We start from the raw sequence: 19464 nt of genomic DNA on the forward strand, positions 1-19464 counted from the left end.
CGAGGGAGATTGACAGTCATGTTTAGCTTCTTCCATTTTCTAATGATTGCTCCAACAGTGGACCTTTTTTCACCAAGCTGCTTGGCAATTACCCCGTAGCCCTTTTCAGCCTTGTGGAGGTGTACAATTTTGACTCTAGTGTCTTTGGACAGCTCTTTAGTCTTGGCCATGTTAGAAGTTGGATTCTTACTGATTGTATAGGGTGGACAGGTGTCCTTATGCAGCTAACGACCTCAAACAGGTGCATCTAATTTAGGATAATAAATGTAGTGGAGGTGGACATTTTAAAGGCGGACTAACAGGTCTTTGAGGGTCAGAATTCTAGCTGATAGACAGGTGTTCAAATACTTATTTGCAGCTGTATCATACAAATAAATAGTTAAAAAATCATATATTGTGATTTCTGGTTTTTTTTTTTTAGATTATGTCTCTCACAGTGGACATGCACCTACCATGTCAATTTCAGACCCCTCCATGATTTCTAAGTGGGAGAACTTGCAAAATAGCAGGGTGTTCAAATACTTATTTTCCTCATTTTCCTCATTGTATATATATATATATATATATATATATAGATAGATAGATAGATAGATAGATAGATAGATAGATAGATAGATAGATAGATAGATAGATAGATAGATTTATATAGATAGATTTTTTTTTTCTTTTTCTATTAATGTGAAATCAACTAAAAAAGTACACAGTCAGTTTATGGCAGCATATTTAAGGAGAGATGAAATGAAAAACCTGCTCTATTTTGGATTTAAGTTACTTGAAGCTTAAATAACTCCATGCTAGAACAGCATAATTACAATTTGTATAGTTTTCCCTGGCGTATCATCTCACAGCTTTTCTCTGTCAAAGATCGGTGAGAAGAGTCTCTTCACAAAGGAGTTAGAGAACGCTTTGGAACGAAACGAGTAAGTACACCTTTGATGATCTGTCTGCCTGAGCATTACGTTCAGTAGCTGTGTTCAGAACAGCTGTCTGATGTGTATTAAGATGTGCTGTGGGTTTTTTTTCATGTCCATATGAAAGATGATGTTGATCTTCACAGGGTTGACCTAGTCGTCCACTCTTTGAAGGACTTGCCCACAAGCCTTCCTGTGGGTTTCACTATAGGAGCTGTCCTTAAGTAAGTGTGTTTTCCCTATACTGAAAAAAGCGTTGAATAAAGTACTGGCTTTAAAGGCTTTTAGATGTTCCTCAAACTATAGTTCTTTTCATGAAGCAACATTTGTTTGAGCAGAAACAGATGTCCAGACAGCTGTAGGTTTGGTTCCTTTATGTATTCTGTTGCAGGATTGGCTAGCTCCAGTCCGGGTTTTTCGGCTTTTCTCATTTTTGGTAAACTAGATGGCTAACAACTTACTTTTGATGAGGATACTTGCAAAAGAGGACTATATTACAGTTTTAGAAGTTTATAGAACCACATGTGAAGGATTTCTCCAGACCGTTACACAAATGATTATTAAATAAATAACTAAATATACACATGTACACACACAATATATATGAAATATATAAATATAATAATGCATATACCAGACCAGAAGATGAAACGCTTTCAACAAACATTTATTTTCTCCAAAGGCGAGAGAACCCTTCAGATGCGGTAGTTTTGCACCCCAAAAATGTTGGGAAATGTCTTGACTCCTTACCCAACAAGAGGTATGAATTCTTTCATAACATCTCCAATTTCCTGTAGTGGTTCTTCATTACGTATTATTAATTTAATTATTATTAATAGCTCTTTCGATTTTTATCTAATGTGGAAAGCTCTCTTGAATGTTCTTTCTATAGCATTATAGGCACAAGTTCCCTTCGCCGGGCTGCACAATTGAAGAAGAGGTTCCCTCACCTGGAGTTTAAGGACATTGTATCTTTTTTCACTGCATTATATAAATATATACTGTATATGTATACATAATCATCTGCATTCTTCGAAAAGATGTTCCACTAGATTTTATTTTATTTAGATTTGTGTTTATTCAGCCTCAATGGTGTTAGTAAAGTCAAGTACTGATGTAGGGGAGGTGAGGAGGCCTGAAGTGCAGTCAGAGTTCCAATTCATCCCAAAGGTTTTCAGTAAGGTTGAGGTCCGAGCTCTCCACTCAACATCTTACTCTCCAACCCATGTAAACTATATCTTCATGGAGCTGGCTTTATGCACAGGGGTATTGTCATGCATGAACAGATTTCAATCTCCTAGTTAGGGGAAATTTTGATGCTACCACTTCTACAGACATCCTATACAATTGTGTTCGGGTTTTTTTGTAGCAGTCTAAGGGATATCTCAAAAAGTCATATAGAATATTTTAAATCAGAACGTTCCTTTACGAAGTATCTCAGAGAGGAAATCTCAACACTCGACTGAAGAAGCTGGACGAGAGCAACGACTTTGCTGCTATTATTCTGGCTGCAGCAGGACTGAAAAGGATGGGTTGGGAAAGGAGAATCAACCAGGTATCTGTGTGTTACTCTTTTCAGAAAGCTCAATGTTTCTCTATTATTTGTGCAACAATTTTCTTTTGTTAGAGGTACATAAACTAAATTGGTAGAATGAACTGCTTCATTGAGACTTACATTTATTAATTGATATTCAATGCAAAGCATATAGTGCATAATGAGCTCTAATAGACAAAAGCATAAGATATATTGATGAATGTAGACGATTATTATAATTATTGCATTCTTTTCTTTATATTATTTGATCCTTTAGGGATCAGTCATGCTATCTGAGCATCTGAAATATGAATGTGGTTGATACAATATCGTAAAACACTTATACCATTGTGCTATTATAATAATGCACCTTTTTAGTCATTTATTGGCTCCTCCTGGTTGCCTGATTTATCTTGATGTATTTTTACTGTCTTTGCCTCACTTTTTTTTTTTTTTTTTCTTTAGGTCATAATGTTATTGGGATACTATAGATTCATTGCCAAGAGCTACTGCTGTAATCCTATGAATCTTTCGCTCTTTTGCTTTCTTGTGCTAATCACCATTTTAATACACATACTGACACAGAATGATTGCGTACGACTAGCATTTGTTTCCCATTTGCTTTTTATTGGGGGGGGAATAACATTTTGTAACATTTTTCAAAATATTCTTAGTGGTCTTAAAGTAGAAGGTTTTCCAGGAATAAGCCAGTCATGTTCTGAGAGTTTCTCCAACATTAGGAGAACATTCTCTGAACTGTCCTGTGTTAGTGTAATAAATGTTTCTGGGAGGTTCAGATAAGCAAACATATAGCAAACATTCTCTACAAGTACAACATGCAACAAAATCCTATTATTATTTAAACTAAATGGCGAAGTAAAGAAGAGTGTTATACAAATATAAAATGTAATACATCACTATTCTTACTTGTATATGTTTCATGCTGTTGCAGATCCTTTCTCCTGATGATTGCATGTATGCAGTTGGACAGGTGAGTCTTCGTTTATTAGACTGTTTTCTAGCCAGTGCATTTGCTCTGTGCTGAAACGAGTTATTTATAGTAGGATATAGTGTGAAGTCCCTGTGTGTGTGGGTCAGGGAGCTCTGGCTGTGGAGGTGAGAGCTTGTGATGAGGACATCCTGGAGATGGTGTCGGTGCTGCATGATCAGGACACAGTGCTGCGTTGTATTGCTGAGAGAGCGTTCCTCAAGCGATTGGTAAGGATTCTGCTGTAACCTGGAGCTCTGTGGATTCTTGCACTCATTCACACACTCATCTTTTCATAAGCGTGTTTTTCCTTGAGCTGTTTTCTGGTTGTTACGTGTTGCTGCACTACAGGAAGGAGGATGCAGTGTTCCAGTTGCTGTTTTTACAGAAGTGAAGGCTTCTCAGGTAAAGATAGTTAACATTTGTCTCTCATGTTTCACACTGAAAAAATGTATTAATACTTTTGTTTTTTTCACACATCAAACACTGTTAATACTTTGCTTGTCGGAGCTTCGAAATCTACATTAAACAAATTACAGGTTGTCCAAAATTCAGTGGCTAAAATTCTGACTAAGACCAGGTCTGGTGATCATATTTCTCCTGTTTTTTGACTCACTGCCAGATTCCTGGATTGATTTTAAAATTCTTATGCCAACCTACAGTATTAGGCAACACATGGTATTGCACCTCATTACTTGAGACAACTTTTAACTGTCTACACTCCAAGGCGTGATCTCTGCTCCTCTGATTCTGGTCTTTTAGTAGTTCCTCCTATCTGTTTACATTCTATGGGTGATCAGGCCTTTTCCTCCCATGCACCAAAATTGTGGAACGCTCTTCCAATTGAAATAAGATAAGAATCCTTTAGTGTTTTTAAATCTGCTCTAAGACCGTAACAACTTTTTTTTTTTTTTTTCTTCAGGAGAACTTTTGTGAAATATTTATTTATTTATTTATTTATTTATTTATTTATTTATTTATTTATTTATTTATTTATTATAATGATGTTTATTTTATTTACTTTTATTTATTATCTTTTATTATTATTAAAAATGTATTGTTTTTATTTTTATTTTATACTTGGAAAACACTTTGACATGAAATTATATTTTAAAGGCACTAAATAAAACAAAGATGATTATTATTATTGTTATTAAAATTCACACCCATAGATTTTCTGCGCTATAAAATATAATACAAAACTAGAAATAGAATATGGCATATTATCCATACACAAGTTTAATCCACTGACATATATGTAAAATGCATCCCCATTAACCCCCTGCCCTGTATAATCAATTAATGAGATTATTTTGAATTGTATATACTGTATATAATAAGAATCTTTTTTTCTTTTTTTTTTTTTCTTTTTTCTTTTTTTTTTTTTTCATTTTTTTGTTCCAGTTGTATCTGACAGGAGCAGTGTACAGTTTAGATGGCTCAGATAGCTTGAAGGAGACCATGCAGACCAGTGTCGAGTCTGAGGACAAGGTTATAATTCCAAATATTACACATTATTTTTATTATTTTACATTTCATATAGAAAATGTTTCATTGCCTTATACAGAACACAAATACAGGGTTATTCACATAGAATTAACCGATATCATGACGCATTCCTACATGAAACCGGAGTTATTATGTTTTGAATGGCAACCACAGGGGCGATGTAGTTGCGTCATTCTTCTGGAAACGTTCAGTTGTTAAATTGCGCAATAAAATCGGTTCATTCTTTTTGAATAACCCTGTATAATGGGGAATTAAGTAAATGCAAAAAAAGCTAGTCTACATGTAAATTCACACACTTGCTGAATTAGATTCTTTGCTAGCTGAAAATGAAACATTTTCTGGCGCAAGTGGAAATGTTAAACTGTATTATACATTAAAATGAATAATGCATTATTGTACAGTAGTGGTTGTGATTGAACTCTATGAAAACAGTGTGTTTTTATGTGAAATCACACACCCTGATTTATGTTTGGTGCATTACTACCTGGTTTAGGAACAGGAAAAGGTTGATGAGAAAGTGCAGCGTGTAGGAGTTACAGCACTGAAGGTATCCGGAGCAGCTCAGGATGCGGCCGAGAAGCTCGGCGTGGACCTCGCTAATCTGCTGCTCAGCAAAGGAGCCAAAGAGATTCTAACTGTAGCCAGACAGCTAAACGATGCACGGTAGATTTCTGTGTTGTGAATGCCATAGCATTCTTTATTATAGCTTTAAAGTGGCATGTTGTTATTGGAAAATTTTCAACACCAGGTTGCTAATAGAAGCTCTGCTTCCTCACATTCACATTGTTGATTATTTTCCAAAAACACCATGCCTGACATGTTTTATTACTCTTATGCAACAGCAATTGGCCAATGCTGATTATTTTATATATATTAAAGAACACCACTTTTTATTTCTCTGGGCATTTATAGTTACTTAATATTGTGTAATGTCTCTTACAGTATATCATTTACTGTATAAACAGATGGTTTCTTACATGATCTCAGTAAAGGTAATAAAATGCAAAAGAAAGGCCAATTTGTCAAGTTACCAAGACACAGCAATGCCCTTTTGTCTCTCATTATTTATTGACTTACAGAGAGTGCTGAAACTGAAACTCTTTCAACAAAAACATCTCGGAGGAAAGAGAAACTGTATTGTATTCGAATGAACACAATTCATATCAGTTTGTGCCTACTGTCAGAGCTGCTGTAATAGAACATTAATCAACCACATTTGACCAGTCAGGTTTAAGATTTCAGAAGTGCTGTGATTTTAATTACTACTTCAATCTATCTACATGAGATTTATAAAGTTTTAACCGCATTTTTGTTCACTGACATGAAAATCCACAGACTTTCCATTAAGCTGCTTTGTTTAAATGATAATTGTTTTGTGCATTTTGCTTAACATGATCTTTGAATCTACCTGATAACCTCTCAATCTACCTGGGAGATATCTCAATCTACCTGTTACCATAGCTGTCTTTTGACCATCATGCAGTATTTAATTTTTATTTTAAGTTTTGGCCGTGCATGAGATTATTTGTAGTTCTTACATTATAGCATTAGAAGTAGTGAAATTTTGTTTGTGAAATATATTTTATGTTGGAATCAGCTACGTAAATGACACTCAAATGACTACTGAATATGATGAGGGTGTTTTTCTTCAGTAGTCAGTATTGTTTTGCTTTTACCTATGAAATTGTCAGAGCTCTTATTTCCAGTTTGTGAATGTATTATTATTGTGTTTGTGTCTTGCTTTCATCCAAATATGAGTAGAACTTGTACCACTATAATGTAATCCATCTCATCGTTATTATTGATTTATTTTATTTTTGATGATTTGTAAATTGTCTAGTTTCTATGTTCACTTCATTTGGCTTATTTTGTTTATTGCAACATTTATCTCGCAGTATTTTTTCCCTCCGCAATAAAACCGTAATCCAGTATGATAAACATTATGTTCAACTCCATGATCTAGATCAGTGCTGTCGAACCCAATCAAAAAGGGGGCCTAAATTAAATACTGGGTTGAAGTCAATGGTCAAACACTGTCAACATTTAATGAACACCAAGACACATAGCATACAGAATAAAGTGTGAAATCAAACTATAAGTAAAAGCAGTAAACTCTGCAATTCTTGGCATTGCTTTTTGGCTGTCATTTCGTTAATGTTTGGGGTTAGCTCCTGTGCTGTGGCAACTCTAGGGATATATTGAAGGTGTGCATCAATGGGACGACTCCTGAGTGTGCTTCTGTTTATCTTCATAGCAAAGTTGCTCATATAGATATGTACTGCCAAACTTGCCGAGCGTTTATGCAACTGGTAGGCAAAGTGCCCACGGATTCAAACTTTGCCAGTTATAATAGAAATATTTTGCCACGTTGGCTGAACGTAGTCTGGGGTTTAAGTTTACAATGTCTGTAGAGTGTCATATTAATAGCTGAACATTCTCTTGTAAAGCAGGGTTTTTTTGTGCATCATCTTATATGAACATGATTACTATAAAAATGTTTAAACTCACATCCACTACATGCTTCCATCATTCAGGTCCATCTACTGTCCTGTTCATACAAACTATTCACAGTTTTTGACATAAAAAAAGACACAGTCTCCAGCATTGAATTGCACCATTGTTTATTGATTTTGTAACAGTGAACAGTGAAGCAAGAGTATAACAACACATCGGGAGGTGAAACAATGCAGCCCATCTCTCTCTCTCTCTCTCTCTCTCTCTCTCTCTCTCTCTCTCTCTCTCTCTCTCTCTCTCTCTCTCTCCACTCACAATTCCTGCACAGACTCTTCCAAATTACTGTTGTAGTACATCATTTATAACCTTAAATTTCACTCGCTACTATTGAATAAAATTCAGTTAGCAATGTGATTTAGTATTCGTATAGACATACAGACTTACCCATCCATGCAAGAACAATGCGCACTACCAACCTACTCGGTTACCATAGCAACGACCCAAACAGCATCCAACTAACACCAAACACAAGCTAAACATCATCCACAACGAATTGAAATATCTCAACTCTTTTGTTTTAGATCATCTTTTAAAAAGTACGTGTTTGTTTTTGTTGTGACGGGACCGTGCTTAAGAAAATCGCGTCTCCGGGAATGCTTTGGGACCAAACATACGCAGTATCACCACAACCTGTTTGTTATTTATATCCTTAAAACGGTCCATAGTTCCAATGAGTAAGAGAATTATTGGGTGAATTTGGAATAGATACCATTTACATAGTGATTATAGTACATAGATGTTCATTTGTATATTATGTTCATAGTACATACACATCTGTAAATTACTGTTTATAGTCCTATAATACCATTTTATTTAATTTATTTAACTCATGTAAACACTGTATATCCTGCACTTGCTGCTATTGCACTCTGGTTATACCCAAACTGCATTTCGTTGCCTTGTACTTCTACATGTGTAATGACAATAAAGTTTAATCTAATCTAATCTAATCTTACCTTATATTATATCTCTTAAATCAAGGCATTTTTACATATAAACACATCTTCGGCATATATTATAGTATAGTATATAAATCTATTAAAATTGGTGTGCGTTATAAAGTACATATTGTCCCACATGGAATGCTTGTTGACTTCCAAAGGTTTTTCCATCTCAAATTCTTCCAATATCTTGACTATGAACATGATAGGCTTAAGTCCCGCCCACCTCGCCATGTTTCCAAATCCTATTGGGTTCTGGCATGTCAATTATTGTAAATGATGGATTCTTATTGGCTGTAATGAGCTCGGTGGGCGGGTTTTACGGGCGTTCCGATTTCTAGAACAGGGCAAAAAAGAAATCGCTCACGGTTGGAGGGATTTCCGGTGCTGTTGCTGAGCTGCAAAAAAAATTTTGCCAACTTGGGCGTCTCGGCGTTGGTTATTCTATATATTTATATGTTCCCCTGATTTAATGTCTTAGTAAAGAAATATTTACTGTGCGTGTTCTAGACTACATCCAGAAGTAGCTAGCTTGCCAGTAAGAAGCATGTCTGAAGCCACCGTGGCCGACACTCGCCGGTTAAACTCCAAGCCGCAGGACCTGACGGACGCTTACGGACCTCCGAGTAATTTCCTGGAGATTGACGTCTACGATCCGCAGACTGTCGGCGTCGGGAGGAACCGATTCACCACCTACGAAGTCCGCATGAGGGTAAGTTCAGGAACATGTTCGGGATTTGGGCTGAGGCTGTGTGGTTAGTTTTGGGCTAAAAGGCAGCAGGTTGGTTGGCAGGGACCGAGTCACTGAGAGAGCTCGAGCTCGGGAATGTGTTCCGGCCTACAGCGCTGTAGCAAACTACAGACCTCCGTGCTACTGCTGCTGGAGAACGAGGGGAGTTCTGTGGAGGAAATGTTTGTATTATTGAGTCCATGGTTTAGCTGTATGTATTAGTGTATTGTTGTGTACAGTTTCTGTGGTTTATTTCTTGCTTTAGCGAATCGGCTAGCTGTGGCTCACTGACAGTCTGTTAGCTGGTTAGCGTTAGCACTCTAGCCCGCTTCTGATTCATTCAGGAGACTCGTGACCAGGAACATAACACGAGCAACCAGCAAGAACTACAAACTACTGCACCACAAAGTCTCTCTCTCTCTCTCTCTCTCTCTCTCTCTCTCTCTCTCTCTCTCTCTCTCTCTCTCTCTCTCTTTCTATCAGATAGATAGATAGATAGATAGATAGATAGATAGATAGATAGATAGATAGATAGATAGATAGATAGATAATGTCTGTATATAAAATATAGAATCATTAGAACTAATCAAAAGTTTTTGACACACCCTCTTCAGTGAATGTTTTCTTCTTGAGTTTTTTCAACATTAATACTGAAGACATCCAAACTATAAAAGAACACACAGGAATCAATGTAGTCAACGATTCTGCAAAATAGCCACCTTCTGCTTTGGTGCCTGCTTTGCACAGACTAAGTGTTCTCTCAGTCATCCTTATGAGGTAGTTACCTGGAATAGTTTTCCTATAATCATAAGGTCCCAGATCTATTGAGTGCTGAGTGCTTGTTGGCTGCTTCTCCTTCACCCCCAACTCATCCCAAACTCTCATTTGGATTTAAATGAATAATTACTTAATAACCAACAGCGTCACGAGCAGATCACCTCCACACCTTCACACCTCCTCCTTCATACTTCATGGTTGAAATGACGCATTAAGGAACCATCTATGTAGAAAAAAAAAAAAAAAAGACAGGTTAGAAAAGAAATATCACATTTTGACTACTCATACTAAAAGGCAATTTCCCACTGAACTGTAAAGCTATTAATAATAATTAAAAAAACACACAATGTATGTAAAATTCCCTCAGGTTTAGTTATGTTGGATCTGTCATTTTTAATTATTTAATGCTAATATCTTTTATTTGATCTTTTTTTTCCATTGGAGAAAAACTCACTGCAATTTCTTTTGTTTCATATTGTTATAAGGGGACACGGACCCATTGACATGTCTGTAAATATTTTACATATACACATGACAAAGCATTACTTGGACAGGAAACAGTATGCAGAGTGTTCATACATTTAGTCATTTGCAGGCAACTGGGTCAAATACACATATGACCTTTCGAAAACCAGTTGTAAGCACTTTTATTCCCAAATCATTCCACAAAGTTACTTTGTTAGGAGGAAAGTAGACCTTACCGATTACAAGGGAAAAGTGCTGGTTAAAGAAAACTTAATGTGTAGTGTTATCTGCATATAAACAGGTTTAATAGAAAGAAAAAAAGGCCAAAAAGTATTTTCTTTTGAGCCTAGTCTACCAATTGTTTCTTATTATGGCTGCTGTGTACATTATTTTATAATTAAAAAAAAAGTCTGTACTTACTTCCTCCGATTTTCCATTTACCTGCTTACAAGCAGCTGAGTGCAAAGTCATGATACTCTACTAACATAAACACAACCGTGTCATGACTAATCTTGTAACAGACCTGCAGCAATAAAAAAATGAATTTGTTTATCGTGTTTGAAAATGTTTGACAAGACTATTTCCATTCTGCCGGCAAAATGAGTAGCCAGTCAGTGTACTACAACAAGCCGTGCTGTTTTCTGTCAAGTCAAGAATCCCCAGATTTGAGGTAGAACCAGGCTTTGCCAAAGCAATAACCTAAATTCATTGTGTTTTGTAAACAGACCAACCTCCCCATTTTCAAGTTGAAAGAATCTTGCGTACGAAGAAGGTACAGTGACTTTGAGTGGCTGAAAAATGAGCTTGAACGAGACAGTAAGGTAAGTTCTTAAAGAAATAAAATTGGGAAGGGAGGGGGGGGTACTTTGCACAGTAAGATTATCACTTTAATACAATGTAATGTTTAATAATTAAAACTGTTATTGTTAAAGCTGTATGTTGGTTGTATCTGTTGCTGATTCAGGACTGTTAGCAGATACACAATTAAATGGTTACATTTTCTTCCCTTCGTCCTAGTTTTTGTCAAACTTTCTGCTTCTTCATAAAAGCAAATGAAAGTTCGAAAAAGCAGCAGTCACTGTGGAATTCAGTTTCTAGTAAAAAACAAAACAAAACTGCATAATGGGAAGTCCACTGTGTTTTAGACCAAGTAAAACATGGTTATGATATAGCTAAAGTGATTATCAATCAGTTGCTTGCTTGTTTGTTTGTTTGTTTTTTGTTTGTGTTTTTTACAGCCTGCTTTATTTATTTTTTCCTCTGCAGTTGAAAAATGCATGTTACTGTCTTGTAGATCGTCGTGCCTCCTCTCCCTGGGAAGGCACTGAAGAGGCAGCTCCCTTTCCGTGGAGATGAGGGAATATTTGAGGAGTCGTTCATTGAAGAGAGGAGAGTCGGACTTGAACAGTTCATCAACAGGTTAGTGCAAAATGCCGGAGTCAGTAAAAGTGTTCTGGTGAAAAGCTTCATAATGAAATGCTGGATACAATACTGAAGTGTAAACCCAGTTATTTTAATATTTGATTGATATCTGTAAATATTTATTATAGCTAAAGCTTCGAATTTTCTATCTGATCACAAATGACTCAACAGAGCCTTCTCGGTGTTTATATGATTATTCTTGTACAAATTAACTTTCATTTTATTTTCCTTTTGTGAGTTTGTCTAATTTCTTTCCCCTCTGTAAACATGTGACAAGTTGATGGATTTATTAAAATGAACATAAAAAAAAGAAAAATGCAAATGTAATTCAAAGATTTCCACTGGAGTGCAGCCACACTTCCAATTAGTTTATATGATAAACGAGGTAGAACTAAACACCATTTGCACACACACAACTTTACAGTAAAACTGTGCACATAAAATACAACTGTTTGCAAGTAAACGCAGTTTTGCTCACATTCAGACGCAAAAAATTGAAAATGTATGCATTTATAAAGATGTTGTGACTGGACATCCGTTGCAGCCCAGATGAGGATGAGATCTCTTGAGTCTGGTTCCTCTTAAGGTTTCTTGCAATTTTTTTCTTGACACAGTCGCCACTGGCTCGCTCATTAGGGATAAACGTACAATTATAAGGATAATATATACAGTGAGGAAAATAAGTATTTGAACACCCTGCTATTTTGCAAGTTCTCCCACTTAGAAATCATGGAGGGGTCTGAAATTGTCATCGTAGGTGCATGTCCACTGTGAGAGACATAATCAAAAAAAAAAATCCAGAAATCACAATATATGATTTTTTTAACTATTTATTTGTATGATACAGCTGCAAATAAATATTTGAACACCTGTCTATTAGCTAGAATTCTGACCCTCAAAGACCTGTTAGTCTGCCTTTAAGATGTCCACCTCCACTACATTTATTATCCTAAATTAGATGCACCTGTTTGAAGTCATTAGCTGCATAAAGACACCTGTCCACTCCATACAATCAGTAAGAATCCAACTACTAACATGGCCAAGACCAAAGAGCTGTCCAAAGACACTAGAGACAAAATTGTACACCTCCACAAGGCTGGAAAGGGCTACAGGGAAATTGCCAAGCAGCTTGGTGAAAAAAGGTCCACTGTTGGAGCAATCATTAAAAAATGAAAGAGGCTAAACATGACTGTCAATCTCCCTCGGACTGGGGCTCCATGCAAGATCTCACCTCGTGGGGTCTCAATGATCCTAAGGAAGGTGAGAAATCAGCCCAGAACTACACGGGAGGAGCTGGTCAATGACCTGAAAAGAGCTGGGACCACCGTTTCTAAGGTTACTGCTGGTAATACACTAAGACGTCATGGTTTGTAATCATGCATGGCACGTAAGGTTCCCCTGCTTAAACCAGCACATGTTCAGGCATGTCTTAAGTTTGCCAATGACCATTTGGATAATCCAGAGGAGTCATGGGAGAAAGTCATGTGGTCAGATGAGACCAAAATAGAACTTTTGGGTCATAATTCCACTAAACGTGTTTGGAGGAAGAAGAATGATGACTACCATCCCAAGAACACCATCCCTACTGTGAAGCATGGGGGTGGTAGCATCATGCTTTGGATGTGTTTTTCTGCACATGGGACAGGGCGACTACACTGTATTAAGGAGAGGATGACCGGGGGCATGTATTGCGAGATTTTGGGGAACAACCGCCTTCCCTCAGTTAGAGCATTGAAGATGGGTCGAGGCTGGGTCTTCCAACATGACAATGACCCGAAGCACACAGCCAGGATAACCAAGGAGTGGCTCTGTAAGAAGCATATCAAGGTTCTGGCATGGCCTAGCCAGTCTCCAGACCTAAACCCAATAGAGAATCTTTGGAGGGAGCTCAAACTCCGTGTTTCTCAGCGACAGGCCAGAAACCTGACTGATCTAGAGAAGATCTGTGTGGAGGAGTGGGCCAAAATCCCTCCTGCAGTGTGTGCAAACCTGGTGAAAAACTACAGGAAACATTTGACCTCTGTAATTGCAAACAAAGGCTACTGTACCAAATATTAACATTGACTTTCTCAGGTGTTCAAATACTTATTTGCAGCTGTATCATACAAATAAATAGTTAAAAAATCATACATTGTGATTTCTGGATTTATTTTTAGATTATGTCTCTCACAGTGGACATGCACCTACGATGACAATTTCAGACCCCTCCATGATTTCTAAGTGGGAGAACTTGCAAAATAGCCGGGTGTTCAAATACTTATTTTCCTCACTGTATATACTGTAACTGTAATAATTACAATTATACATTCTTTTATTAGTGCTTTATCTGTGTAAAGCTGCTTCGAGATGTCCTTTGTTAAAAGTGCTATAAAAATGAATGAATTATGAAAATATAGTTTTCTGTCTTGTTTTTTTAGAATTGCCGGTCATCCCTTGGCTCAGAACGAGCGCTGTCTTCACATGTTCCTGCAAGAGGAGAGCATCGATCGCAACTACATCCCTGGAAAAGTACGGCAGTAGGGCTTTACCAAAGCGGGACTCGGGGCGGGTTCTTTCTCCTGTTCTCAACCGTTATTCCCACTTACCTGCAAAGCAGTGCAGAATAACTTTTATTTTTGAGCCCAGTAAAGCTAGATGCATCATAAAAAAACAAAACAATGCAGGACTTGAATCTATTGGCCAGATAACGTTTTGAACACGTGTCCAAGATTTGCTCTTTACACACACAGCGTATTTGTTTTACATCTATATAATGTACTTCTTAGAGTGTGTGTGTAATATTAGGATACAACTTGAACGCTGTAGCACTTAATATGGTTGGCTCATGTCTTTGTCCTCTCAGGCCTATGTTGGGGTCAGTACTATGAGAACAGAAAGCGTATTTCAATACAAATTTAAAAGTTGTTAATTTTACTCTAAACAGCACATGGAAATTGAATTATTGATTTGTGTATTGCGTGTGTGACACGTGGTACTCCGATCGAAAATGAAGCACAATTTCCACTACACAAGTATTTGCAGTTACCGATCAAAACAAGAAAGGACTTCAGACTGATGATGTAAAAGTGTTCTTTTATGCATTTTAGTCAGAGCATTATGGGATTTTTTTTGTTTCTTTTTCCAAGAAATTGAAGCGAATGTTCCCATTGTAATGTAGTATCAGTTGACAGCTGCTTGAATGGTTACAGTACAGTGAACGAGTCAGACATCGCCTCATAGAGGACAAAGTATTTGCCAACTTTGAAAGTTGTCCTGCCAAAGTCGTCATTTTCCTCCGAATGACTATATTTATGTTCTCCTGTGTTAATCAGTTTGTGCCTGTGACATTTGTCTGTAAATAAAGTATAACAAACTAGCGAGTGGCGTTGAGTGAAGAGTTACTGATAGCAGAAATCATTACCTGAGTCGTATTGCTCTTACCTTATTTATTCTCTTTTCTATTTTAGGTATGAATGAAGTAAGTTTTTGGGGTTTTTCTTCCCTTCTCTAAAAATCATAATGTCGTAAATGATTGTTGGGGAAACCCGATGTCTGCATGGATCCTGATTTTTGTTTTAATGCTTATGTAAAGAAACTCATCACTCATACTGACATGGACGCTGTAATTTCTGTCTTCCATTGTGCTTTGCTAATTGTTTCTGCTTGTCACTCATATCAGTCGATAACAACTAATTGAAAGACTAGGGGGTTTTTTTGTTTGTTTTTTTGCAAGCCGTTTGCATGTGTTGACCGCATGAATGTTCCTTCAGGTAAGTTTTTGCCTATTTATTTATTAGTTGGGTTTTTGTTTTTTTACACAGCAGATGGGTTATGCTTGGCTTTTATGTTTGTCCTTTACGGTCCTGTAATCACCAGCTCTGCATTAACTTGAATAATTTTTACTGCTTCAACCACTCAAACTAATACTATGTGGTATGTGGGACTTACTGATAAATGTATTATTTCACATGGTAAATAAGCATTTTTAATAGTCTGTGTCAGTTTGGCAAGTGTTTCTCGAGCAGCCTCTGGTTGTTTGTTTATTGAAATTCATTTCTGTTACTGTTATGAGATCATGTGCTCCTGCAGGTGTCATGTCATTGTTTTGTTTTTTTTCCTCCCCACATGTATTCACAGATGCTACAGTAAGACTAAGGCGCCTCCTCCCCTCAGAAGACTGCCTCATCTCTGTGCTTATACTTGCCTAGCACGCTTACTCAGGTGCTCTTAAACAAAACACTGAACCCAATTCTGAAAAAGACAACCTACAGTCATAATTGTTTTGCAGTCCAGGCTTTACCTTCTTTAAAAAAAAATTATCTAAATTGTTTAGAGGCCCTACAATATTGACTTGAATAGACTGCACGAATATGTCACATTGCATGAATGATTTCTATCATGTTCATTCACGGTAAGGACCATTCTATAACCGGTAGCCCAGTCCCCTAAAGTCTGTCTATGCCCCGGTCACGTAGATCCTCATCCAGTAGGCCTCATTCGCTGCGTTATTCCAAAACGACATATAAAACGTGTTCAACATGTAGCACGGCAGACGTGAGGAGTGAATTTGGGACCACGCATCATTCTCGTTCCATGTTTCATTAATGCACCTTTTCGAACAATATGTTTTTCTTCTTTTTTTTTTTATATCAAAAAGTAGTGTTAAGGCATTGTGTGTTTTCTCGGCTTCTCTCTCTATGTCGGTGTTGGAGCACTGCGGTTGGGATCGTACACCTTCAGTCACAATGAAAATCACTGAGGCTCGCTGCCTTTTTCCTCATCCTTCTCAAAATTAGTTCTTGTTTTTATAAAGATTTCTAATAATGCTGATTCCAAACTATATACATCGAACGTGTACAAGTGTAGTACTTCATTTTTGTGATTTGTCTTGTCATTTCTGCCCCCTTGAATTAAACTTCCTCTGCCTGCTTTATTCCAGCTAGATAAAGTTGTATTTCATTTGTTTGTATTCGTATTCACTTTATTACGACGTGACTGCTCTTAATGAACACATGGTAGTTTTTTGGGTATTATTATTATTTTTTTATTTTTTATTATTATTTGATCTAGAGCACTTTTTTGATTATTTAGAGTTACAAGGAGCAGTGTGTTACACCATACTTACTCAACTTACTCTGAAATTCTCCAGCAGCCTAAATAAATTAAGCACATATGGGGGAAAAAAACTCCATATTTACAAACTTATGATGCAAATGCAAGAAATAGAAGTATGTGCATTTATGAAAGGCATGTACAAAGTCCTGCAATTTTTAGATTGGGACCGTGTTGGTATTCCCATTGTAAAGTGGTGTGTGTGTGTGCAATATACACCAACCGGCCACTTTATTAGGTACACCTTACTAGTACCGGGTTGGACCCCCTTTTGCCTTCAGAACTGACTTAATCCTTCATGGCATAGATTCAACCAGGTACTGGAAACATTCCTCAGAGATTTTGTTCCATATTGACGATAGCATCACGCAGTTGCTGCAGATTTGTCAGCTGCACATCCATGATGCGAATCTCCCGTTCCACCACATCCCAAAGGTGCTCTATTGGATTGAGATCTGGTGACTGGAGGCCATTTAAATACAGTGAATTCATTGTCATGTTCAAGAAACCAGGCTGAGATGATTTGCGCTTTATGACATGGTGCATTATCCTGCTGGAAGTAGCCAACAGAAGATGGGTACACTGTGGTCATAAAGGGATGGACATGGTCAGCAACAATACTCAGGTAGGCTGTGCCGTTGACATGATGCTCAATTGGTACTAATGGGCCCAAAGTGTGCCAAGAAAATATCCCCCACACCATTACACCACCACCACCAGCCTGAACCGTTGATACAAGGCAGGATGGATCCATGCTTTCATGTTGTTGAACCCAAATTTTGACCCTACCATCCGAATGTCGCTGCAGAAATCGAGACTCATCCGACCAGGCAACGTTTTTCCAATCTTTTATTGTCCAATTTTGGTGAACCTGTGCGAATTGTAGCCTCAGTTTCCTGTTCTTATCTGTCAGGAGTGGCACCTGGTGTGGTCTTCTGCTGCTGTAGCCCATCCACCTCAAGGTTTGACGTGTTGTGCGTTCAGAGATGCCCTTCTGCATACCTCGGTTGTAACGAGTGGTTATTTGAGTTACTGTTGCCTTTCTATCAGCTTGAACCAGTCTGGCCATTCTCCTCTGACCTCTGGCATCAACAAGGCATTTGCACCCACAGAACTGCCGCTCACTGGATATTTTCTCTATTTCGGCCCATTCTCTGTAAACCCTAGAGATGGTTGTGTGTGAAAATCCCAGTAGATCAGCAGTTTCTGAAATACTCAGACCAGCCCGTCTGGCACCAACAACCATGCCACGTTCAAAGTCACTTAAATCACCTTTCTTCCCCATTCTGACGCTCGGTTTGAACTGCAGCAGATCGTCTTGACCATGTCTGTATGCCTAAATGCATTGAGTTGCTGCCATGTGGTTGGCTGATTAGAAATTTACATTAATGAGCAGTTGGACAAGTGTACCTAATAAAGTGTATGCACAGGTGGTCTTTAGTCAATGCTGATATTTGCATTGTGTGGTGGCTGGGAAGGGGTTGAGGATTGGATTCACCTTCTTCAAAACCCAAGGATTTTTTATTATTATTATTTAAAACCAAGGATTTTAAATTCTGTCTAAAAACCACATCCCTGGCAATCCATTCATTGAGGGTTAATAAATGAAAAGTGGCATGTGATTTTACTGAGAATATAGAAAATCGAGTTAATATACGCATTTCATTTGAAGTATTTCTAGAATTACCACCTTTCGACCAAGATCCAGATTTGAGAATGCAACCTTCTAGCCCAATGGTACAAGGAATAGGATGCTACTATATAAAAGTGAGATACCTGCTCGTAAATAAAATATTCTTTTCGAATTAGAACTGGATCTTAAACAAATAATACTGGATCAGTGATTTGCATATAGTGTTTGGACATTGCAACAGATCCATACTACATACCTTTAAAGTCATATCAAGTGTGTTGTCATTTTAACCCATATACAGCTGGTACAGTACACAGTGAACAGAAACAATGTTCCTCTAGGAAGAAGGTGCAAAAAAACACACTCAAGGCAACACAGAATTGCATGTATGTAAACAACCTAACACTGTAGAATAAATGACAAACAAAAGATCGAACAATTAGTCGATTATAGAATATATATTGCTAAATTAAGGCTAAATATTTACTTAAGTTGGTCAATTTATAAAGTATTTGAAAAACTGTTATTTGGATTATTTTAGGAAATAGGTTGTCGTTGCAGTTACAATGGAAAGTAATATTTGCATGCAAGTGCAGTAATATTTGGGATTGCAGTTGTCAGTTTGACCAACAGGCGGCAGTGTTAACAATTGCTGCATAATGGTTTTACTTCTACACCATATTGACAAAAGTATTAGAATACCTGACATTTTCAGCCGTATGCAGTTCTTCATGAAATTTTCCCTTCATTTGAACTAGGAAAGTCAAACCTGTTCCAGCATCGCGATACCCCTGTGCTCCATGAAGATATGCTTTACATGGGTTGGAGTAGAAGATCTGCTGCTATGGATCTCTGACCTCAATTCTTGAACATTTTTGAGATGAAGTGTATCACTGACTGCACCCCAGCGCTCCTCACCCTACATCAGTACCTGATTGTTCGGTTGAAT

The 19464-nt window shown here is 37.4% G+C and overlaps 2 protein-coding genes across 5 annotated transcripts in view; both read left to right on the forward strand.

Annotated features, from left to right (window-relative positions):
- The window catches only part of LOC310738651 (porphobilinogen deaminase-like), a 14656-nt gene extending 7594 nt beyond the window's left edge, over nucleotides 1–7062 (forward strand). For both annotated transcript variants that reach the window (XM_083563802.1, XM_083563801.1), the window contains exons 5-14: nucleotides 865–920; nucleotides 1058–1135; nucleotides 1594–1671; nucleotides 1804–1879; nucleotides 2353–2466; nucleotides 3398–3436; nucleotides 3544–3663; nucleotides 3785–3838; nucleotides 4838–4924; nucleotides 5436–7062. In XM_083563802.1, coding sequence (XP_083419928.1) covers nucleotides 865–920; nucleotides 1058–1135; nucleotides 1594–1671; nucleotides 1804–1879; nucleotides 2353–2466; nucleotides 3398–3436; nucleotides 3544–3663; nucleotides 3785–3838; nucleotides 4838–4924; nucleotides 5436–5609 — 876 coding nt within the window. In that variant the 3' untranslated portion in view covers nucleotides 5610–7062. The remainder of the gene's footprint in view (nucleotides 1–864; nucleotides 921–1057; nucleotides 1136–1593; nucleotides 1672–1803; nucleotides 1880–2352; nucleotides 2467–3397; nucleotides 3437–3543; nucleotides 3664–3784; nucleotides 3839–4837; nucleotides 4925–5435) is intronic.
- Nucleotides 7063–8711: 1649 nt separating this feature from the next.
- Nucleotides 8712–16703, forward strand: snx12 (sorting nexin 12). 3 transcript variants are annotated; one of them, XM_083564745.1, is made up of 5 exons: nucleotides 8712–9109; nucleotides 11095–11190; nucleotides 11664–11788; nucleotides 14209–14307; nucleotides 15908–16703. In XM_083564745.1, the coding sequence occupies exons 1-5, from the start codon at nucleotides 8945–8947 to the stop codon at nucleotides 15999–16001; spliced, it is 579 nt and encodes a 192-aa protein (XP_083420871.1). In that variant the 5' UTR covers nucleotides 8712–8944; the 3' UTR covers nucleotides 16002–16703. The 3 variants fall into 3 exon arrangements, with proteins under 3 accessions (XP_083420871.1, XP_083420872.1, XP_083420873.1); XM_083564746.1 differs by having other exon boundaries at nucleotides 8733–9109; nucleotides 14209–14299; XM_083564747.1 differs by lacking the exon at nucleotides 15908–16703 and adding an exon at nucleotides 15238–15252 and having other exon boundaries at nucleotides 8733–9109; nucleotides 14209–14299.
- The last annotated feature ends 2761 nt before the right edge of the window (nucleotides 16704–19464 follow it).

The sequence above is a fragment of the Silurus aristotelis genome (genome assembly GCF_946808225.1).
Source record: "Silurus aristotelis genome assembly, chromosome: 16".
NCBI lineage: Eukaryota > Metazoa > Chordata > Actinopteri > Siluriformes > Siluridae > Silurus > Silurus aristotelis.